Consider the following 24,284-nt stretch of genomic DNA (forward strand, 5'->3'; position numbering starts at 1 on the left):
CTTTTGTGATTTCGTTGACTTTGAAAATCTTAGCATGACAATTTCGTCTCATGACAGGATGTCGCTATTAGATTCAGGAAAAGTTATAATTTTGGTCTTATAAAATGGTATGTAATTGATCAGTGGGGTATGGCTCAATTGGTTGAGCTATTCCACCTCCACCTATAGCTCAATTGGTTTCAGTAACGTAAATTGGAACATTTTTTTTTTTAATACAAGCGATATTGGGGGAGAGAAGAGAGAAGATTCGAACCCAGCATAACGAAAAGATAAAAACCCTTTAGGAATGTAATTTCAGTGAATATCAAGCAACACTTGGACAGCCATTGTGTTATTTGTAAAGCAGTTTCCTTATGATAAACAGAGTGCATACATTTAAAAAGTGCAGTTCTAAAACGCTTCTAGAAAAGAGGATAAGAAAGAGAATCAAAATGACAAGACTTTGACATTTTCCAGCCTAATTAGAAAAGTAGAGCAACAGAGAGGTGGCCATTTTCCATGACCTACAGAACACAACACCTCAATTACCGGTTGTTTCCCTAAAATAACACTTTTGCACATAATTTGTGAAACTAAACCGGTGCAGGATCTATTACTGTTTAACATACTCCCCACAAGTTTAAATTCCTTCCTGAGAAAATACGAAAGAAACAAAATAGCAGCAGATAGAGAATATAATGTCCAATTCTCTCAACAGTCTGCATACCTGAGAGAGTTACACCCACGTCACTTTGGCAATTTGCCTTCAGTAACAGTAGGGACCTTCTCATATTCGCCCAACTCTCTCAACTTTTGAGGAACAATGCAAAGACCGCCAAACTTCTGCTGCAAGTAAATGATCCCCACAAACAGTAGACCTACAAAAGGAATGATGACATCCCAAGCAGTGGAGTAAAAATCTGCCACAGGACTTGCATAAATGTATGCCTCATTCAATTGGTGATGAGCAGAGCTGCGAGACCTGTAAAGATCATATGCATGCGGCAGCACTCGAATAAAAGTCGTTCCCAAGTAGAATGAAACAGACAGAGACTTCTCCTTTGATGTGCAGAACATGTTGAGTAGAATTTGAGGCAACAAGAAACTATCCAAGACCAAACCAGCATAAGATTTCAAGGCACCCCAAATCGGATGCTCATGATAACCTGAAAGCACCACATCATTAGTGCCAATCTTTCTCCAATCCATCAGAAACAAAGCAGCTAAAGTCCCTGCAACATATACAGGTAAAGCCACAATGAAAGCCTTCTTCTCCATGACCCAGAGCTCGTTTTGGGTTCCGTTGTTCACGGATCTTGCTGACCATGTTAGGCTCAGAAGACGGAGTTTCAACAAGAAACCTACCATTGTTAATGCCCTTACAATCACCTCATTAACTTCAAGCCATCCACTACTTCCAAGGAATGCTTTCCGGTGATTGGTGTTTTTTGTGAACATGGCTTCAAAATTTAGCATAAGAGGAATCATGTAGCCCAGAGTTAGAATTAGTAGCATGAAAATGGAAATGGAGGGAAGCACATCAGGATGATTTTTCACATGGAAGAGTTGTAATGCAACAAAAATACATGCAAGTGTGGTGGATACAAGAGCCAAGGTGATCTCTACATCCATCCTCCACATGGATCGTTCTGCTTCATCTGCATAAGCAGCAGCTGAAGAGAGATCCAAATGTTCAAAATAAAGAGGATCAGACTTTTTTCGCTTGCTTTCAATTCCTCCCTTGATAAAACCAGAAGAATTTGATGGAGGGAACTGAAAATTTACAATAATTTCACAATCAACAGAATCAGTTGGTGCTTGTAGACTCTTTGAGCCCAGATTTCTGCAGCCTATCATGCACAGGCTTCCTTCTGTTTCATCATAGATCCCTTCACCAGAAATCAGCAGTACTTCATTTAAAACTGATGTATTGCCCAACTTTGCATTAGATAGCAGTTTGATGCTTATTTTGTAGCTAATGTTGTACCTGTAGCTCACAGGTGCACTGACAGGAGCTTCAGTACTTGCAATTGAATCGGCATCTTTCATCGGATGCCAATGCTGGTTATAAAACCGATTGCCAACAGAGAAAGGGACAGAACTGCCCCAAGAAACTACTCCTCTAGAATTTTTGGCTGACATGTCGAAGCTCATGTCATAAGAAAATGGATTCGGGTATATGTTAGTCTTATCATTAGCGCTAACTCTAGGCTTCCTTCTCGGGCACAACTTCGTTACCTCATCAATTTTCGTGTACTCATATTTCTGGCCTGGAAGTAGAAACCTTCTAAATTCATTCTGAGGACTTTCAAATGTGATCTTGTTGAAGTAACCTGACTCTCTCACAGTTTTGTTGCTCCAAATTTGCCCCACAATGCTACTTGTGTTTCCAATTGTCCATATTGCAGGAAATCTCAAGCTCAATCTTGTTGAACAATCACCGACATGAGTATTATTCCAAGAATCTGCTGCATCCAAGAAATGACAAGCAACAACACATAGTTGATTTTTCTTTGCATCCCATGAGCCTTCCCCAACCAAAGTTGTATTGGGAACAAATGGTCTCTGATTCCAGGGCCTTCTACTGTCTGCAAATTGCACCAGGACTCTCAACCTTCGTGTATCCTCTGAACACTCGATGGCCTTCAGCAACACAACCCGAGGCAAATTAGACGCAGAAATTGGACTGCAGTTCTTTGCAGAATCACAATGGCTTGAATATTTGATATCAAACTCATGATTTAGTACTCTTCTTGAGAGTTCTAAACAAAATCTCTCTATTTTCATAGAACTTTCGGGATCATCAGTTCCATAGTTATTTGAACTAGAGCAGCTGTTATCGGATTTATTCGAAACCAGGGTGTACTGGTAATTCCTACTAGGAAGCATCAAAATGGAGACTGGTTCAAAATTATTTGGATCATCCTTAGACAAGCTCTGTAAGGTTCCACTAATCAAAGTTGTAAAACTACTGGAATTCATGAGATTATGTAGCTTAATAACAACATTAGGAGTTTGCACAGGATTATGTCCCTTTGAGTAATAAGAAACTAATGATCCAACCATACAAACATTCCCAGAAGATGCTGACCAGAACCCATCTAGCCAAAACAGTAAAGATGTTCTTCGCCGATAAGGATTTTGTGGGAGCAAATTTCCTCCCACGGGAATATTCGCCTAAAGATTCCTTCGTCTTCTCCGCACCTCTCTCTCCCTGCAAAATAGATCGGAGTAAAAGGACCACACCCGGGGGGTGTTGGCCAAAGGCCCTCCGATGCCTAAGTTAGGATGGGTGTTTCAAGGAAAACCGGGTGGCCGGAGCCGTGTGTGGAGGCCGGAGCCTTGTGTGAGAGAGAGAGAAAGAAGATGGTGGCTAGGGTTTGTGAAGGATAATTTCTGCAGAGTTTCAGTAGGAATTTAGACGTACCTGAACCCTTGTGTGTAGCTAGGTATTTATAGGAGCCTCGGAGGCTAGGGTTTCAGAGGAATAATTCCGTAGATGGAAAGGAATTATTCCTCCCCTATTAGGCGAGATTTGATTAATTAGGGATTTGATTTATCTGATTTAAATCAAATCCCTAATTAGGGTAGGAATCAAATCAATCCCCATTTTAATTAGGTAATTGCCAATTTAATTGGGTAACTCCCAATTAAATTGAGTAACTCCCAATTAGGTCAAATAATCCCCAAATGGAAGGAATTATTTGACCTAGGGTGATTTAATTCGGTTCCCACAAATGCCCCCCAGCTTCTGCATGGCGCGTGGTGGCATGTAGGAGATGTGAATTATCTATTGGGATGTCCAACTGCAACTGGGCTTCCTTCTTGGATTTGGGCTCCTGAGTTGAGGAGGTATTTGACTTGCCAATTGGACTTTGGCTTGGGCAGTCTAGCTGTAGATCTGCCCACGATGAAGTCGTAGTCTCACGATCAAGGAATACGTCTCCACAGCCAAAGCAGCCGAGACCTTTTTCTGCCACGAGCAAGTCTTCCTCAAGGAGGGTCTCGTCTGCTGAGAAGGTCCTTATGGAAGTTGCTCCTGCCTCGTTTGCTATGATCAAGCGCCTCGTCAGTGTGAATAGTAAGCATGTCAGTAGCATACAGGAGGTTCGGGATATTCTGCTCAAGTCTCCGGTTGAACTGCCCAAAACCAGTGATCTGCCTTATAAAGAGGCTGCATAGAAGCAAGGTTTGGGTTGCTTGCACTGATCCGGGGATCAAACTGAGAAGACTGTGCCTCTGTTCAGCAGTCACGACTCGTCTGCAAAGCCACGAACAGTCAAGTGCGGAGCTGACTCAATGTTGCAAGTTGTAGCCAAGAGAGATAAAAAATCGTCTGCTCGAGCAAAAAGTCCTTCAGTTGCGCAAACTACCGATCCAGGAGTCGGTGAGAGCTCTGCTGGTCAAGTTTGACACTCATGTTGAAGCCACGGAGGCATCCAAGCATGAAAATTGCTGCTAATGCATACAAGCTGGTATACTTGGACTGCAGGAACGGTGCTCCTCCTTGTTGCCCTCTCGAACATGAAGATGGTGAGCAGCTCTATCTTGACTTGCCCCCTGCTCAAAGTGAGCAGCTCAATGCTGTGGATGTAGAAGCAGTTGAAGAGCAGGTAGCTGATGAAGTTGCAATGTAGGAAGACGAAGCCAAAGGTGGCCCGGCTGATGAGATTAGGGCAGATGCGGAGGAGGAGGCAGCTGGGGCTGTTGAGCAGATGATGCCGGTTGAGCAGAATCAGGTTCATTTCTTGTTGAACTTGACTGGTTGGCAGCTTTGTAAGGGAATTTTCAGTTGTCTTTCAAACTTCAATTCTCATTGTATCTCGTAAGTGTATGTCCGGAGGCATAGCGCTTGAAAGAGACTCCATTGAATTTGTACTCGAGAAGTAGCTTGCCTACAATGGAGGTAAGGCTTGTAGCCTGTGTGTGCATGTCGGGGACATAGCGCTTGAAAAAGGCTCCATTGAGTTTGTGCTTCGAGGAGCAGCTTGTCTGCAATGGAGGTGGGGCTTGTCGCCTGCGAGTGTATGTTGGTAGGTGCTGTCGGCATAGGTCCCACCAAGTTGATGGCCCATTGCATGAAAGGCCATGGACTGTTCTGCGGATGGTATTCCTCAGCTGGCAAGCCAGGGATCGGCTTATATCGTTGGCACCGATCACATCTTTGAGCATACTCTGTGGAGTCTTGGCGCATGGTAGGCCAGAAGTAGCCTATGCTGAGAGCTTTCTGGGCAAGCGATCTGCCCCCAGCGTGATTTCCACATTCGCCGTCGTGTATTTTGCAAAGAACCTCGAGCGTCTGCGGGTACTTGATGCAAGTAAGGTGAGGGCCGGAGTATGATCTGCAAACAAGCATGTCACCTTTCATGTAGTACCTCGCAGCTTTTTGTTTGATTTTTCGAGCCTCAGACTTGTCCATGGGTAAGTTTTCGTTCACCAGGTAGTCAATGATGGGGTCTTGCCAGCTAGGATCCTCGTCGATCTGCATCAAGTTTGGCTGTTCTGCCTCTTCTATGCTTGGCTGGTCAAGGTGCTCGACCGGGATAGAGCGTCTGAACTGGGTATCAAGTGCTGATCCTAAGCTTGCCAGTGCGTCTGCATGCGCGTTCTCTGCTCAAGGCACTTGTTGGATGGTGAAGGTAGGAAACGCCTTCAACAGCTCTTGGACTTTGTCAAGGTACAAGATCATCCTTGGGTGCTTCGCCATGTATTCTCCTGAGGCTTGATTTGTGATCAGCTGGGAATCTGAGTAGATGGCCAGCTTCTTGATTGACAGCTCCTTTGCCAAGCGCAAGCCAGCGAGCAATGCCTCGTATTCTGCCTCGTTGTTTGAGGCTGGGAAGCCAAGCGTGATAGCTTGCTCCAACAGGGTTCCATCCGGAGTGATGATGACGACACCTGCCCCAGCTCCTTTTTGGTTCGACGCTCCATCTACGCGCAACTGCCACATGTCTCTGAGTTGGTCAGGTTCATCGGAGGTCTTGTCTGCTCTCGAACTTTCCTTCTTTTTGCTGACCAGCTTCTCTTCTTCGGCCGATGGCGTGAATTCTGCGACAAAGTCTGCTAAAGCCTAGGCTTTTATTGCAGTCTTCGGCCGGTAGAGGAGGTCGTATTGGCTTAGCTCTATAGCCCACTTCATGAGTCGTTGAGACGCGTCAGGGCTGTGCAGGATTGACCTCAAAGGAAAGTCGGTCATGACGATGACTCGATGACCTTGGTAGTAGGGTCGTAGCTTTCTCGCGGAAACTACAAGGGACAAAATGAGCTTCTCCAATTTTGGGTAGCGAGTCTCTGCATCGAGAAGGGCTTTTGACGTGTAGAATACCGGATGTTGGGCCCCCAGTTCTTCTCGGATGAGAGCTGAGCTGACGGCTGAGTTGGACACCGCCAGGTACACGAACAAGTCTTCACCAGGAACTGGCTTCGAGAGCAGGGGAGGTGAAGTGAGGTAAGTCTTCAAATTCTGGAAAGCTTCTTCGCACTCCTCGTCCCATTTATCTCTTTGCCCCTTCTTTAAAGCCTTGAAGAATGGTCTGCACTTGTCGGTGGATCTCGAGAGGAATCGGTTGAGGGCCGCTGCTCTGCCCGTCAGACTTTGTATTTCCTTTACTGTTGAAGGTGACTTCATCTCGAGAATGGCCTTGATTTGGCGTGGGTGTGCCTCGATACCTCGTTAAGTTACTAGGTATCCCAGGAATCGACCGGACGACACACCAAATGTGCACTTACTTGGATTCAACTTCATGCGATACTGGCGAAGCAGGCTGAACGCCTCAGTGAGATTCTTGATGTGGTCTGCTCGCTTAGGGGCTTTGACCAACATGTCATCCACATAGACTTCCATGGTCTTGCCGATCTGCTCCTTGAAAATTTTATTCACGAGCCTTTGGTAGGTTGCTCCGCCGTTCTTCAGCCCAAAAGGCATGACCTTGTAGCAGTAGGTCCCTCTTTCTATGATGAAAGAAGTCTTCGCCTTGTCATCTTCGTACATTAGGATTTGATTATAGCCGGAGTAGGCGCCCATGAAGCTGAGCAGCTGATTGCCGGAAGTTGAATCCACGAGCTGATCGATTCTCGGCAATGGGAAGTTGTCTTTAGGGCAAGCCTTGTTGAGGTCGGTGTAATCGACACAAACTCTCCATTTGCCCTTTTCTTGCTTTGCCACCAGTACAACGTTGGCCAGCCATTCTGAGTAGGAGACCTCTTCAATGAAGCCGGCAGCTAGAAGCTTATCGATCTCGGCTTCGATGATCGCAACTCGCTCTGGAGCGAAATTGCGTCTCTTCTGCACCACAGGTTTGCTGGCATGGTTGACATGAAGTCGGTGGCAGATGATGTTCGGGTCGATGCCAGGCATGTCCGATGGCGACCATGCGAATATGTCTTTGTTCTTTTGGAGGAAGGTGGTCAGCTCCACCTTCTCGTCTAGGCTTAGGCGCGAGCCGATCCGCGCTTTTTTGTCTGGCTGGTCAGGATCGAGGGGTACTAACTCAACGTCTTCCTCAGGCTTCCAACCTTGTTCAAGGGAGCCTTCCGGGCGGATTCCCTCATCTCGATCCGTCTCGTTTGGATTCTGGCGCGAGCCGATCTGCGCTTCTTTGTCTGGCGGGCCAGGATCAGGGGGTACTAGCTCAACGTCATCCTCAGGCTTCCAACCCTTTTCAGGGGAGTCTTCCGGGCGGATTCCCTCGCCTTGATCCTGGCTCCTTAATTGCTATTTTGAGGTAGCAACTCCCTTCCCGTTCGGGCTTGCTTGTCTGCTGGGAGAGTTTCCTGCCACGTCAGTAGCCTGCATTACTGGTGTGAACTGCAGTTGTTTGCTCTTCTTGAGCCCTTGGGCTGTGCATCTCCTTGCCATGGCTTGATCACTGTTGATCTGCCCGATACCGCCTCCAGGGATGGGGTAGCGGATCTTCTGGTGTAGAGCAGATGTGATGGCTTCGATCTTACTGATCCATGGTCGGCCCAAAATCCCGTTGTAGGGAGAGACCTCGTCAATGACCATGAAGGTTTGCGAGCAGACCACTGGGGGTGAGCGGACGTCTAGGTCAATTGTCCCAACAGTGATTGACGTGGCCCCATTGAAGCCGGTGAGTGATCTGGCAAGTTTGCTGATCTTGGGCTCCAATCCCATTTGTTGGATAACAGATAGTTGCAGGATATTGGCTGTGCTGCCCTCGTCCACGTGAACTCGCTCGATCACAGCTTGTTCAATTTGGATGCAGATTACTAGGGCGTCATTGTGCGGCAGATCAAGCCCGATCAAGTCCTTCTTCTGAAAGCCGATGATGGGTGTATCTGCAATGACTGGTACGCCCGTTGTGACTTGGGAGACATAAGTCGCCTGCGCGATCTTCCTCTTGCGCTCCTTGGTGGTCAGCCAGGACTCCTGGGAGTCAGCTAGAATGGTGTTGATCCGTATGACCTTTTGGGGAGGTTCCTTGGCAGCCGCATCACGATCCTCGATCTGTTGGATGGCCTTCTTTGCAACGAATTCTGTGCAATAGCCGTCTCTGACCAGCTCCTCAAGGTGCCTTTTCCAGGCGTTGCAGTTGTTTGTGTAATGACCATGCTCCCCATGGAATGCGCAGTACTTACTGGCATCCCTCTTAGACGGGTCTCCCCTCAGGGGCGGCGGTCTCCTCACCCACGGCTTGTCCTTCACTTGTGCCAGGATCTGGTGGATTGGGATAGTGAACTCAGTGAAGGTTCCTGTTTCCGAGCCTCCCTCTTGGGGCCGCGATCTGCGCTTGTCTCGGGCTTTGTTCTCGAACTTGTTACTCTTTTGGCTCGCCTGCTTGGGCGGGTGATCAGCCTGCTTGCTGGCTTTTTTCGCAGCAATACGATCATCATCCCAAAGTGCGTAGCGCTCTGCCGTCGCGAAGACCTCTGCCAAGGTTTGGCTTGGAGTTATGGCCAGCTCACGATACAGCTCATGTTCGGTTGGCAAGCCCTTCTTGAAAGCTGAGGATGCAACTTGGTCATTGCATCCTATGATGTTCGCCTTCTCAGCCTTGAACCGTCTGAGGTAGTCTCGAAGAGACTCATCTGGTTTCTTGTGCATGTTGAACAAGTGGTCTGCATGCTTTCTGACCGTCTTGTAGGAGGTGTACTCCTTTATGAAAATGAGGGCGAACTCCTTGAAGTTGCCTATTGACGCGGACAGTAGAGTGTGGAACCAATCTTGAGCTGCTCCTCGCAGAGTCATCGCGAACACTTTGCACATCAGGGCATCGTCTGCCTTGTACAGGATCATGGCACTCTTGAAGTGCCTCAAATGGCTCTCCGGGTCAGAGTCTCCCTTGAACGGAGTGATGGATGGCGTTGTGAACCGCTTCGGCGGCGGAGCCCGTTCCACCTCGTCTGTAAAGGGTGTGCAGTCGACTTGATCAATTTCCTTGCACGAGGCCTCCTCCATGCTTCCTTTAAGTTGGAGACTTTGGAGTCGGTCATTCACTAACTTCTCGACATCCTCTGCCCGCAGGGCTGGTGGTTCAGGTCGATGTCTTCGGTGTCTCAAGCGCCGCTGGTTAACTTCCTCCTCGGTTCCCAAGGGTCGATCCCCTTGGTTGTTCTGCCCGTGGGGCAGATTAGGAGATTGAGCTTGTGAGGAGTCCTCTACGGCTTGCTGCCGCGTGTTGGTCCTCGAGCGGGCTGGTGAGCGTCGATTGTTGTGCTCGTCACACGATTGTTCACGAACTCGAGCTCCTTGTGAGCCCAGCCTGGATTGGTTACTTCCTTGTGGGCCTAAGCGGGCGTGGACATTGGACTGTGGGCCCAGCCTTTCACGTACATTAGTCCTTGGACCTAACCTTGAACGGATCGTCGACCGGCTCAGAGTGCGACTTGCAGATGTCTGCGTCTCGTCAGCACGATCTCGTTCTCTCCCCTGCCCGTTTGCCCTTGCCTGACCAGCTTGGGACCTCTCGAACTTCTCGCTAACATGCTCGTGTGTCCTCCTCTCCTCGTCACGGGGTCCAAGGTTAGGGCCTTGGTTCAAGTTGATCTGCCTGAGTAGCTGGCCAATCAGGTTGTTCTGATCGTCGACTCTTTGTGTAAGTTGATCAACCCGTGAGTTAAGGTCCACCTGACCAGAGGAGTGCATCGGGCCCAATGGCATATGGGCTAGGGCTCCATTAGAAGCGTACACAGGTGCGTACGTCAAGTGTGGTGGCAGAGGAGGGAAAGGATGGATCTGCTCCAAGACAGGGGAGGCGTCAAAGTAGCCGTAGGGCTGTGCAGCAGGTCCGGCAGTTGAGTGGTGTGGCCGCTGCTGTGTTCCGACAGCAGGAGGGCGCGGCAGAGCAGCTCCGGCCGTTGGCGCTTGCAGCTGCAAGGCTGTGCAGGTCACAGGACCACGTGGTGGCTGTTCTGCAATTCCAGCAGCTGTCTGTGGCGGCTGTTCTGCAATTCCGGCAGTTGGAGGTGGCTGCGGAGCACTTAGAGGCGGACGCAAGGCGTTGGTAGCCACGATACCGTGAGGTTGCAGAGAGGCTTCCACCACGAAACCATGAGACGGGCCCGTCGTGGTGGTGTTACTCTTCGAACGTCTTGTATCGACCATGGTTGATTGGAAAAAGTTGTGGAAAATGAATTTGGAGCACGCTTTGAGTATAATTTCGCGCTCTCAATGAAAGCACCAATTTGTGGGAGCAAATTTCCTCCCACGGGAATATTCGCCTAAAGATTCCTTCGTCTTCTCCGCACCTCTCTCTCCCTGCAAAATAGATCGGAGTAAAAGGACCACACCCGGGGGGTGTTGGCCAAAGGCCCTCCGATGCCTAAGTTAGGATGGGTGTTTCAAGGAAAACCGGGTGGCCGGAGCCGTGTGTGGAGGCCGGAGCCTTGTGTGAGAGAGAGAGAAAGAAGATGGTGGCTAGGGTTTGTGAAGGATAATTTCTGCAGAGTTTCAGTAGGAATTTAGACGTACCTGAACCCTTGTGTGTAGCTAGGTATTTATAGGAGCCTCGGAGGCTAGGGTTTCAGAGGAATAATTCCGTAGATGGAAAGGAATTATTCCTCCCCTATTAGGCGAGATTTGATTAATTAGGGATTTGATTTATCTAATTTAAATCAAATCCCTAATTAGGGTAGGAATCAAATCAATCCCCATTTTAATTAGGTAATTGCCAATTTAATTGGGTAACTCCCAATTAAATTGAGTAACTCCCAATTAGGTCAAATAATCCCCAAATGGAAGGAATTATTTGACCTAGGGTGATTTAATTCGGTTCCCACAGATTTGATGCAGAACCCCTATGGCTAATTGTGGAATTTCCCACAAAGTAATATGTTCTGGCTCTAAGAAAACGTATATGTGCTCCAAGCTTGAATAAGCCTTGTACATCAGTTTCGCTAACACTCAAGGGGGTGAATTCAAATGAGTTTTGGACATGATCTGATGACTTTGGACTGAGAATTCCACTGCCACCACCATTGTAGTAACCTGTTAGGGGATAGCCAAAGTAACTACGTCGTATATTGTAGGGTTTCACGGTTGACTCGGGAACAATTGAAGCACAATGATCGGCATAAGAGACTTGACCAACAGCTGCAGCAGAGACTGAAACTGAGTTCCAAGAGAAGGTGGTTAAAACAGTGAGGAATATGAGAAGAAGGTATGGGAGTATAGTAATGGTGGTTATAGCAGAACAAGACTTGCAGTTAATGGAGATAGCCATAGGTTTTAGGTCATGCGTATTGGGAGAAAGATCGTCAACAAGAACATGAACAAGAACAAAATAGGCCTTGGGCATAAGCAGGGAAGGCGGTCACCTAGGCCCCAATTTGTATAAACCCTTATATACCTATGTTATTTATTTTTTAACCGAAAAAAAAAAAGTGTAAAAAAACTTGTCGAATTATACAATTCAAAATTTAAAAAGATAAAACTCAGTACATGCCTAATTGTTTTTCAAACTTATAGCTTAAGTCAATTAACCTACTTAAATAAATTAAGAAATAAAATACAAGGGAATGATATATTCAACATCAAAGTTGAAATTTCTAGGACCTAGGGCAATTGTCAACTTGATTATATGTAAAGTTAATTGATACTTTTGTATCAAAAAATACAAGATGAGTGATATTTAAGTAATATTTTGATGCATTTTATAAAGTGGTTACATAAATTACATATTGTTTGTTTCTTTTATGTTACAAATCGTAAATTTCAGTTCAGATATTTTTTTTAACTTACCCGGAAAAAAAAAAATTTCTCATAAATATACATTGGAAAGGAAGGAATTCTTCAATGAGTTTGTTAAAATACAAACTTAGATTTTGAGCCAATCATGTTCCTATACCTAAAAATTCATAGTTTGGATGTACCTTGTATCACTTTTGACCATCTAAAATATGACAACACAAAAACATCTTTCAGTGAAAAAGAAATGTGACCAAACTGAAAAGGTCATATGAAGAGATATGACACCACTTCAAAGGGATGCAAAAAGAATCTGTAACTACTGCAACTAACTATTCTGCACATATCTCACATACAAAATTTATTCTAGAGCATTAAAGCTTACATTTTCGACATTTCGAAACCAGAAAATGAAATAAAAAGCTAAATCTTACATATTTTTTTCAAGCCCAACTTACATGTATAAAATACAAAAGAAAGAAGATTGAAGCTGACAGTTGGATTCTCCAATTCTCTCTACAGTTTGCACCAAACATGGAGGCTGCACCAGATCACTTCCATAATTAACCTTCAGTAACAGAAGAGACCTCATATTCACCCAACTCTCTCAACTTTTGAGGAAGAATGCAAAGACCCCCAAACTTCTGCTGCAAGTAAATGATCCCAGCAAAAAGTAAACCCCCAAAAGGAATAATGACATCCCAAGCAGTGGAGAAAAAGTCTGCCACAGGACTTGCATAAAGGTATGACTCATGCAACTGGTGATGAGCAGAGTTTTGAGCCCTGTAAAGATCATATGCATGTGGCATCGCTCGAACGAAAGTTGTTCCAATGTAGAATGAAACAGACAAAGCCTTTTCCTTTGATTTGCAGAACACGTTGAGAAGAATTTGAGGCAACAGAAAACCATCCAACACCAAACCACCATAAGATTTCAAGGCATCCAAAATGGGATGCTCTGGAAAATAACTTGAAAGCACCACGAAATCATTATCACTGTCAGCCTTCCTCCAATTCTTCAGAAGCAAAGCACCTAATGCCCCTGCAACATATACTGATAAAGCTACAAACAGAGCCTTCTTCTCCATGATCCAGAGCTCCTTTTGGGTTGCTGATCTCGCCGACCATGTTAGCTGCAGAAGACGCATTTGCAACAAGAAAGCTACCATTGTTATTACCCTTACAATTACCTCATTAACTTCAAGCCATCCACCGCTTCCTAGTAAAACATTTCGGCGGTTGGTTTTCTTCGTGACCATGGCTTCAAAATTTAGCATAAGTGGTATCATGTAGCCTAGAGTTAGAATTAGCAGCATGAACATGGAAATGGAGGGACGCACATCAGGATGTTTTTTCACATGGAAGATTTGTAATGCCACAGAAACACATGCCAGTGTGGTGGATATAAGAACCAAGGTGATCTCCACATCCATTCTCCAAATGGATCGCTTTGCTTCAACCCGGTAACCAGAAGCCGAAAACAAATTCCAAGTTTCAAAAATAAGAGGATCAGACTTTTTCCTTGTACTTTTAATGCTGCCCTTGATAAAACTTCCATGCTTTGAATTTGTGGGAGGGAACTGGAAATTGACAAGAATCTCACAATCTACAGAATCTTTTGTTGGCTGTTCACTGTTTGAGCCCAGATTTCGGCAACCTACCATGCACAGGCTTCCTTCTTTAGCATCATAGATCCCTTCAGCATAAATTTTCACTCCATTTGAATTTGAAGAGTTTCTAAGTTCAGAAATTTCAATGCCCAACTGTTTGAATTTGATGCTTATTTGGTAGCTGATATTGACAGGGATGCTGTTGTTGTAGCTGTAACTCACAGGAGCTGCTAAGTGTCCAATCCTTGCACTTGATTTTGGAATTTCATTTGAATACGGATAATGCTGGTAAAAGCTGTTTCCGACGGAGATAGGGATGGCACTGCCCCATGCAGCTTCTCCTTTAGAATTTTTCACTGACATGTCAAAGCGCATGTCATAAGAAAATAGATTTGGATATATGTTGGTTTTGCCGTGAGCAGCTTTCTTTCTTGGGCACAACTTGGTTACTTTTTCCATTTTAGTGTACTCATATTTCAAGCCTGGAAGTAGAACCCTTCTGATATCATTCTCAGGACTTTCAAATGCAATGCTTTCAAAGTAACCCAACTCTGTCACAGTTTTGTTGCTCCAAATTTTCCCCACAGTGCTTCTCGTGTTTCTGATTGTCCATACTGCAGGAAATCTCAAGCTCAATCTTGTTGAACAATCACCCACATGAGTTCTATTTGTAAAAGACTCAGTTGCATTTAAGATTCGACACGCAACAACACGAATCTGATTTTTCTTTGCATCCCATGACCCTTCCCCAACCAATGTTGTATTGGGATTGAAAGGTTTCTGATACCAGACACTTCTACTGTCCGCAAATATTACCAGAACTCTCAACCTTCGTTTATCCTCAGAACACTCAATACTCTTCAATGACACCACACGAGGCAAATCAGACACAGCTAATGGAGTGCAGTTCTTTGCCAATACGCAATGGCTTGAATATTTGAGATCAAACTCATGTCTTCTTTCTCTAGAAAGTACTGAACAAAATGTCTCTATTGGCAAAGAGCTCGGTTGAATATAATTTCCATCAGTACTAGTGTCATCGGATTTATTTGAAACCAGAGAGTACTTGTAGTTCATACGAGGAAGCATCAAAATAGAGACTGGCCCAAAATAACTTGGATCATTCTCAGAACTCACCAAGCTCTCTAAGGTTCCACTAATCAAACTAGTAACACTAGTAGAATTAATGAGATTATAGAGCTTAAGAACAGCAGGAATATAAAGCCAACTACCATGTCCCAAGTAATCAGAACTTGATCCAACCATGCACAGCTTCCCAGAAGGTTCTGACCAGAACCCCTCTAGTTTAAATCTTATCGAACTTTTTAGACTGGAAATTGATCGAGACCTGTTATAGATGCCACCAGGATATCGTAGATGACTTCTGGAATTTCCCACATAGGTAAACACACTGTCTCTTTGAAATCGAAGACTTCCCTGAATCTTGAATAAGCCTTGTACATCAGTTGTTTGAGCCCCCCAGATGTTAAATCCAATCATATTTTGGGGCTCATCATGAGGCAGATATGATGGGATTTGACTAAGAATACCACTGCCACCACCAGTGTAGTAACCTGTATGGTACTGGTGAATGTGATTGTCTGAATATCTTCTTGGGGTTGACTGGGGAACAAATGAATCACAATGATGAGAATAAGAGATGGGACTGGGAGGTGGAGAAGAGGACGAAACTGAGGTCAAAGGAAAGGTGGAGAAAAAACAGAAGAATATGAGAAGCTTTGGCAATGCGTACCACATATTCAAAGAGGTGGTAGCAGAAGATTTGCACTTCCTGGAAATAGTCGTAGTTTCCTTTTTCATGTATATGGGGAGAAAGATGAACAAGAACAAGAACAAAATGCAATGGAATGTCTCAATTGTGTTATGTACTTTGCATAGTTTGGATTGTACTGCAAAATATGAATTATATATCAAATTCATTTGTGCGACAATTTCAAAGCGAGTAAGGAGTTGATGACTTAGTTTTCATAAACAACTAAAACAAACAAAACTCAAGACTGTGAAAACCAAGCTGAATTTTGTTTTTTGTGAATGCCTAAAACAGACAAAGATATAGAAGATATTTAGGAAATGATAAAGGAACCCCGAAACAAGCTTCTTACACTCCTCATGCTTTTCTGCATATAAGGATTGCATGATGAAACTAGATTTGGAGTGCAAATAACAGTTTCCAACATTTCTATGATTTTTTGCTTTTTTCTTCTTTAAGGTTTTTATTCTGGTGAAACTCTTCTGTAAGCTTTTTATTCTGGTGAAATTAAACATCATACTATGGTGCAACCAAATTTGCAATCATCTCTGTGCCATAGCCGTTAATTACAATGACCTAGAAAGTGCAAACACCATGCAAGAATCTGCAACAAGTTTAAAGTTAATGCTTTCATTTCTCATGCCATAATTGCAGAAAACACATTACCTTGCAGTGCACAGCAAGCTAAAATTTTATTGTCAATTAGATTTAGATTAGGGCCTAAGCACATGAACTAAGTACCAAGCAAGCTGGGGGTGGGGAAGAGGTAATGAAGCTAGAGATTTTGGACATGATTTGAGAGTTCTGAGCGAAAAGGTCACTCGGACAGACAAACAAAACAGAGATTTTAATTTTTTTTAATCAAAACAAAACAGAGATACCAGAAAGGTGACCTCTTTAGTTAACGTGATGTTTTTTATTATTTATTGTTTTGACAAAGCACTTGCAAGAGAATGTTGGTATAATTTTCTCATTTTTTTTAGTTAGCCTGACCTCCATCTTATATGGTCATTTTATTTTGCTACAGTTTCCAAAATAAAAGGAAATTTAAAATCCTACCTGGGACTGGTTTCGGTAGAGAGTTTATGGAGGGAATCATCAAACTTACAAGAAGAAAAACAGAAAAATTTACATTTGTTTTTAGTATACTCAATTTTAGACCTTTTCAATTTTATTATACTCATATTTCAAGCCTGGAAGTGGACCCCTCCCGATATAATTCCGAGGAGCTTCAAACATGATCCTGTCAAAGTAACCCAACTCTGTCACAGTCTTGTTGCTCCAAATTTGCCCCAAAGTGCTACTAGTGTTTCCATTTGTCCATATTGCAGGAAATATCAAGCTCAATCTTGTTGAACAATCGCCCACATTAGGACTATTAGTCAAAGAATCTGTTGCATTCAAGAATTGACAAGCAACAATTGATAGCTGATTTTTCTTTGCATCCCATGACCCTTCCCCAACTAATGTTGTTTTGGGATTGAAAGGCCTCTGATACCAGACGTTGTTACTGTCTGCAAATATTACCAGAACTCTCAATCTTTGTTTATCCTCTGAACACCCAATACTCTTCAACGATACAATACGTGGACGAGGTAAATCAGACATGGCTAATGGAGTGCAGTTCTTTGCAGAAACACAATGGCTTGAATATTTGAGATCAAATTCTTGTCTTAATACTCTTGAAAGTACTGAACAAAATCTCCCTATTTGCAAAGAACTTGGGGGAGTGTTACTTCCACCAGTATAACTGTTATCAGATTTATTTGAAACCAAAGTGTACTCATTCATACAAGGAAGCATCAAAATAGAGACTGGTTCAAAATGCCGTGGATCATTCTCAGAACTCACCAAGCTCTCTAAGGTTCCACTAATCAAACTTGTCACAGTAGTAGAATTCATGAGATTATTGAGCTTAAGAACAGCAGGAACATTAAGCCAATTACCATAGTCCCTGAAGATTCTGACCATACAAAGCTTCCCTGAAGATTCTGACCAGAACCCATCTAGTCTAAAGCTTATTGAACTTGGTTGCCGATGAATTGATTGAGACCTCTTATATCGAGGCAGATGATTTCCCACATAGTAATACATACTGTCTCTTTGAAATTGAAGATTTCCCTGAATCTTGAATAAGCCTTGTACATAAGTTCTTTTAACACTCCAGGTGTTGAATTCAATTGAATTTTGGGGCTCATATTAAGGCTGATATGATGAGTTTTTACTAAGTATGCCACTGCCACTGCCACCACCAGTGTAGTAACCTGTACGCTGTTGGAGAATTTGAAATTCTGAGTATTTTAATTCCGAATATCTTCTTGGGGTTGACTGAGGAACAACTGAATCACAATGATCAGAATAAGAGATGTGGTTAGAATGTGCAGATGAAACCGAGGTCAAAGAAAAGGTGGTGAAAACAAAGTAGAAAATGAGAAGCCTTGGCAGTGTGTGCCACATTTTCAAAGGGGTGGTAGCAGAAGACTTGCACTTCCTGGAAATAGTCATAGCTTCTTTCTTCTTCATGTATATTGGGAGAAAGATGAACAAGAACAAGAACAAAAAGCAATGCAGTGCAATCTGAAAGTACTGCAATAGTCATAGCTTATTGTACCGTACTGCAAAATATAAATTATATCTCAAATTTGTTTTTGACAATATCAAAGTGATCAAGGAGTTGATTTTTTTTTTTTTTTGAATAGAAACTTATATATTCAAAATAGAGACAGTAACCACAGAAAAGAGAAAACACAGGTGGATAAGGAATCCACGGGGAAACAAAAACAGGGAGCCTCAGCTCCCACAAGGAACCAAGCCTGGAAAGGAGAAACAAAACAGCCAAGAAAATACAAACACCATAACACGAAACAGGGAAACAAGAAGGCCATCACTTCACAGCCGCACACAAGTCGCGACTAATAACAGAGGCATTCAAATCCTTAAAAGCATTGGTGACGGAAGCCCATAAAGCAGCCCAAAACTTCACTCTATCCCAGAGTTCATCCACCCCCGCCCCCTTATAGTCCTCGAAAATCCTTTTATTCCGTTCAAACCACAAATTCCAGAAAAGAGCCTGTAAAAGGCAACCCCAAAGGACTTTAGCCTTTCTCCCTTTGCCCAGCGCAACAAAATTGGAGGAAAATAACTGAAAACAACCTTTAGGAGTAACCCAGACAGCTCCAACTTCCTTCAGCAGTAACCACCATATCTGAATCGAATAAGGACAATGAATGAACAAATGATCCACACACTCCCCATCAGAATAACATAACACACACCAATGGGGGGATAAGCACATAAAAGGACGATGTCTCTGCAAGAGATCGCAGGAATTAACTTTTCCAATAACAGCTTGCCAAACGAGAACCTTAACCTTTGGAGGAGTTTTACTTTTCCAAATCAGATTGTATGGGGGAAAACTCTCCACAGACCCGTTATCTTGAATGAAGGAATAGAAAGAGTGGCAAGAGAACAACCCTGATTGATCTAACTTCCATCTTCTGTAATCCCTCCTAGAGGGGTTAATCCTAACTTCATCAAGGATAACCAGCAGCCTAGTCACCTCGTCAAATTCCCCCACCGAGAGATTTCTTCTAAAACCAAGATCCCAACTGTGAGGAAACACACCGTGACTCACAAATGCAGAAATGTTGGCATTCTGTTTGCTGGACAGATTGAAAAGTCTGGGAAAAACCTCTTTGAGGACACCCCCCCTGCTCCAATCATCCTCCCAAAATCTCACCTTGTCCCCGTTACCCACCACAAGGTCACAGCCAAGAAGAAACACTGGGTAACCACGAGAAATATTATTCCACGGACTACGACAAGAACTACGCAACGGAATGCTAACGTTCCAACCATTGGCACTCTCCCCATAGATGCTACTAATCACCTTGTGCCAAAGTGACTCAGGTTCTTTGGGAAACCGCCACAGCCATTTGGCACACAACACCTTGTTTCTTGAGTTTAAAGACCCCACCCCTAGGCCACCTTTGCATTTTGGTTTTCCAACAATCTCCCACTTAACCAAGTGAGAGGACTTCCCATCGTCCAAACCCTCCCACAAGAAATCTCTCATCAGCTTCTCAACAATCTTCACAATACGACTTGGCATTTTGAAAAGCGACAAGTAATAAATGGGGATGTTGCTTAAGACGGCCTGAATCAAAGTTAGCCTGCCGCCTTTGGATAAACAAGCCTTTTTCCATTTTTGCAGCCTTTTATCAACCCTCTCCACAACTGGGTTCCAGAAACTAAGGGCTCTGGGGTTCCCACCAAGGGGGAGACCCAGGTACAAGGTAGGCCAGATTCCCAGCTCGCAGCCCCAAACCTCAGCCAACCCAGAAACAACCTCCTCATTATGATTGATGCATACTAAAGAACATTTCTCCTTATTAATCCTCATACCTGAGATGAAACAGAACAGGTCAAGTATCTCCAGTAGATTATACCAATACTCCAGCTTGTCCCCGAGAAAAAACATCGTGTCGTCGGCAAACTGGAGGTGAGAAACTTCCACCATGTCATGGCCAACAACAAGGCCGTGAAACACATCCAAATCCTGAGCTTTCTCAAGAATGCGGCTAAGAACATCAATCACCAGAATGAAAAGAAAGGGAGAAAGAGGGTCACCTTGTCTCAATCCTCTAGAGGCCTTAAACTTACCTCTAGGTCTGCCGTTGATCATAACAGAAAAATTTGCCGAGTCAAGACAACCTCTAATCCAACTTCTCCACCTTTCCCCGAACCCTTTTCTAAGCATTACATCATCTACAAAATGCCACTCCACATGATCATAAGCCTTTTCGAAATCGATTTTGAAAGCCAAGCCAACTTTCTTACGTTTCCTGCTCTCCTCCACTAACTCATTAGCAATCAAAGCAGCGTCCAAAATTTGCCTATCTCTCACAAAGGCTCCCTGGGAAGAGGAGATGGTGCTCCCCATCACCTCCCTCAATCTCGAGGCTAAAACTTTAGAAATCACCTTATACAAACTTGTCACAAGACTAATAGGCCGAAAATCACTCACTTTTACAGACTCTTTTTTCTTAGGGATAAGGCAAATAAACGTTTCGTTTGTGACCGCGTTGATAATGCCGTTGTGGTAGAACTCCTCCAGAGTCTTTAAGAGATCCAATTTCACAGTATCCCAACAAGATTGGAAGAGAGACATGGAGAAACCATCAGGCCCTGGAGATTTATCTCTCCCACAATCAAAGACAGCCCTTTTGACCTCCTCTTCTTCAAAAGGTCTCTCAAGCCTTGCAGCCTCAACAAGACTAATACGATTCCAGTTAAGACCCTCCAAGCCCCAACCAGCCTCTTCATTACTCCTGTAAAGAGTTTTGAAGAAAGTAATAACTTCAGCCTCAATCTCGTCTTCATTGACAATCGTCCCTAATCCCTCCACCTCCAGCCTCTCAATGAGATTCCTCTTTCGCCTACCATTGGCTACACGGTGGAAAAACTTTGTGTTCCCATCCCCATCTCTAGCCCACTCCACTTTACCCCTTTGTCTCCATTTTATCTCTTCTTTAAGGACCAAATCACCAATCAAGAGAATAAGATCAGCCCTTTCCTTTATTTTGTCACTATCCAGCCCGTGCAAGCCTTCAAGCCTATCAATTTCAACAATACGAGCTTCTGCCAATTTCTTGGTAGCAGCCACATCGCCGAACACCTCTTTGCTCCAGACTCTCAGTTTCCCCTTTACGGCTTTCAACCTCCTCATGAAATTAAAACCCGGCCACCCAATCAGATGCTCTTCCGCCCACCAATCCTTAAAGTTCCTGTTAAAGTCCGGATGTTCCAGCCACATGTTTTCGAATCGGAAAGGGCCCGGACCCCATTTCAGCTTTGAGGTATCCAACTCAATAGGACAATGATCAGAAGTGACCCGGACCAACGCCTTCTGTCTAAAATTTGGAAAACAGTCTTCCCAACCTCCGGTGAATAGAAAGCGATCAAGTCTTCTACACACCACGTTTTCTCTACCGTTAGACCAGGTAAACGAAGCATTAAGGAGACGGGGATCCCGCAGGTTTGTGTCATTAATGAAGTTATTGAAGGTCCTCATGCTGCTAGTCACCCCGCCCCCATTAGACTTATCAGAAACAAACCTGACTACATTAAAGTCCCCTCCAATGCACCAGTTTTCACCACACAACCCATAGAGAGCAGCAAGCTCTACCCAAAAACGACCTCTGTCCCTTTGGCGGCAAGGACCGTAAATACCAGAAAGCCACCAATCTGCCCCCGAGGTACCTCTAATTTTAATGGACACCGAAAATTCTGCGATTTCAGAATCGATTACCGAGACGAACTGCGTATTCCAGATAATCACAATACCCCCAGACCTGCCAGTCGAAGGAACAAACACCCAATCCCTGAATCTAGAGCACCACACGCTGGCCACTAGTCTCCTGTCAATTTCTTGTTTCTTAGTTTCTTGTAATATTACAATGTCCGGCCTAAGACGAGTCAACTGCTCCTTCAAGACCAGCCTCTTTCTTTTGCTTCCCAGACCTCTTATATTCCAAGAGATAATCTTCATTGATTAAACTGATCAGCCCTTTGTACTACTGTTTGCTCCAAGTTGTCCACTGCCAAACCTGTAGCATGAGAATGCCCATCCCCCTTTTTGCCATTATCACAGCTCGAACTTGCTTTACCTTGTAAGACTAAGTTCTTCCTAATAGGAACAAGAGACAAATTCAATAAAGATAAGACTCTAGCATGTTTGCCTTTAACTTGCCTGCTACCTTTGCCCGTGCCCTTTTTCTTTTTCTTTTTCGTTCTATAATGCTTTAGAACCAGACTCTGCTCAGAATTAGCGTCACTAACGGTGACCCCGTCCCCTTCCTCTGCAATCCTCATCTCATTTGTGATATGGACAGAAGGAGCCGTGCAGTAATCCTTGGACTTGAAAATACTTACCCCCGCTCCACCTTTGGTCCTTTCCCCCAAGTCGGTTTCTCCAGCAGGGTTTAGGACTGGATGGTAATTAATGGTTGCTCCAGCAGACTCAGTTGTAACGTTTGTCGTGCCCCGATCTTCAAGAAGAGTAGCAATAGAACCGTCATCGCATTCGATGACATCGACCCCTTCCTCTGCCTCAGAATTAAGATCTCCCTCCAGCAACTCCTCTGAAGAAATAGATACCCCCTCGAAAGAGTCGTAAGGTTCCCCTTCTGCAGCCTCCTTCGAATTCTGGGCATCCCCTGCTTTAACGGCTCCTTCCTTTCTTTGAAGAACATGTCCCATTCCTTCAGGTTTTCCAAATTTTGAATAAAAATTTGAATGAGAAAATTCAGACTCAGCATCGGCCTTTTGAGGTTGAGAGCGTGACTTGGCCTTCCTGTTGCTGTCTGAAGGAAAAATAGTTTCCGAGGATAATAGTCTGTTGTCCCTAGTAGAAATAAAACCCTTCGAGGCCCCATCAAAAGGAGAACCCCTTCCAAAGTCCTCAGAAGGTAGTGAATTATTGCCGTGCCAGCCTCCAATAAAATAATCCTTCTGTCTCTTAAAGGGGATATTACTTTTCCCTTTCTCTTTATAATTAAATAAAGAACCACTTGCGTTCTTTAATTCTTGAGAAGAGGAAAAGCCATTTCCTCCAGCCTGTTCTCCCTTGTTGGCAAGCTCGCTACAGACCACTAAATTTCCACCCACATTCCTTCTGCTCCTTGGCCCACCTTTGCTGACTTGCACGTTACAGACATCATAATTACCTTCCACATTCCTTCTGCTTCTTTGCCCACCTTCACCACGTGTTTGTGGTCCAGGATCTGAACCGCTGCTTCTGTTTACCTTCTCCCACAAATTACTCGTCGGCAAAACATTCCGACCACCACTCAAAGAAGCAGAAGCCATGAAACTTCCCATTTTTGGCGGCTGAAACTGGTCAATCCGACCATTTGAATTCGCTTTGAAGAATTCTTGGTGGTTCACCAACGAGTTCTTTCCTGATTGAGTAGGCCTTATCGCAGGTGATAACGGTCTTAACTGCACCTGATAAGTTTCATTTCCTTCTGACAAAACAACCAGCTCCGGTAGAAAACCAACTGAGTTTGATCTTACTTTGATTTTGGCTTCAAAGAGAAAACTGAACTTTTTTGTCCTCTCTGCAATTTCGATCAGTCCCCCACAAGCATCTCCAACGCGTTCAAAATGTTTCTTAGACCACCAGTGCAAAGGAAGACCCGTGACTACAATCCAACCGCCGTAACTAACAATCTTGTTTGCATTGTTTTTCAATGCTCTTTCCCAACCGAGCAAGAGTACGTCTGGTTGCTCCTCAATCTTCAAAGTGCCTAATCTGTCCAAACTCATTGCCTCCATTTTGCTGTTGCAGACCAAGAAAGCTCTGTTACATTTGAAAGGAAATAACTCGCACTCTCTTTCTTTACATAAAAACACTAAAGCAAACAAAAACCAGGACTATGAAAACCAAGCTGAATTTGTTTTTGTGTGAATCCTAAAGGGACAAAGATTAGGGGAAAAATAAAAAAGGAGAATATTTAGGTAAATGATCGCCATGAAAATGATTCAACAAAAGACAGAAACAAATCCAATTAGAATGTTTCATGAACTTCTCTGGCAAAGAGAATGTTGCTATAAGTTCAGTATTATAAATCTCTCAATTAGAATGTTGGTATAAATTACCTGTGTTTATGTGTTGTATATGAGCTTTTGCTATGACTACTTTGGAGTGTCAATAACAATTCCCATGAGTTGACGGACCTCCATTAATATATGGACACAAATAAACATATTTTCTTGA

General features: G+C 44.0%; 1 protein-coding gene and 1 pseudogene across 1 annotated transcript; both read right to left on the reverse strand.

The window, feature by feature from the left end:
- Positions 1-726: 726 nt before the first annotated feature.
- LOC110773337 (uncharacterized) lies at positions 727-11,660 on the reverse strand. The gene is made up of 2 exons (XM_021977847.2): positions 11,220-11,660; positions 727-3,108 (listed from the first exon to the last, which is right to left on the reverse strand). The coding sequence occupies exons 1-2, from the start codon at positions 11,658-11,660 to the stop codon at positions 727-729; spliced, it is 2,823 nt and encodes a 940-aa protein (XP_021833539.2).
- Positions 11,661-12,487: 827 nt separating this feature from the next.
- Positions 12,488-18,028, reverse strand: LOC110773338 (uncharacterized; annotated as a pseudogene).
- Between the last annotated feature and the right edge of the window lie 6,256 nt (positions 18,029-24,284).

This window comes from Prunus avium, chromosome 4 (assembly GCF_965620075.1).
Source record: "Prunus avium chromosome 4, drPruAviu1.hap1.1, whole genome shotgun sequence".
NCBI classification, from domain to species: Eukaryota; Viridiplantae; Streptophyta; class Magnoliopsida; order Rosales; family Rosaceae; genus Prunus; species Prunus avium.

Excerpts from the sequence above, each read along its gene's own strand:
- LOC110773337 (XM_021977847.2), bottom strand. The coding sequence starts at position 11,660 with ATGGCTATCTCCATTAACTGCAAGTCTTGTTCTGCTATAACCACCATT. Across the intron at positions 3,109-11,219 it reads ATAGGGGTTCTGCATCAAAT|CGAAGAACATCTTTACTGTT; the intron begins CTGTGGGAACCG and ends AATCCTTATCGG.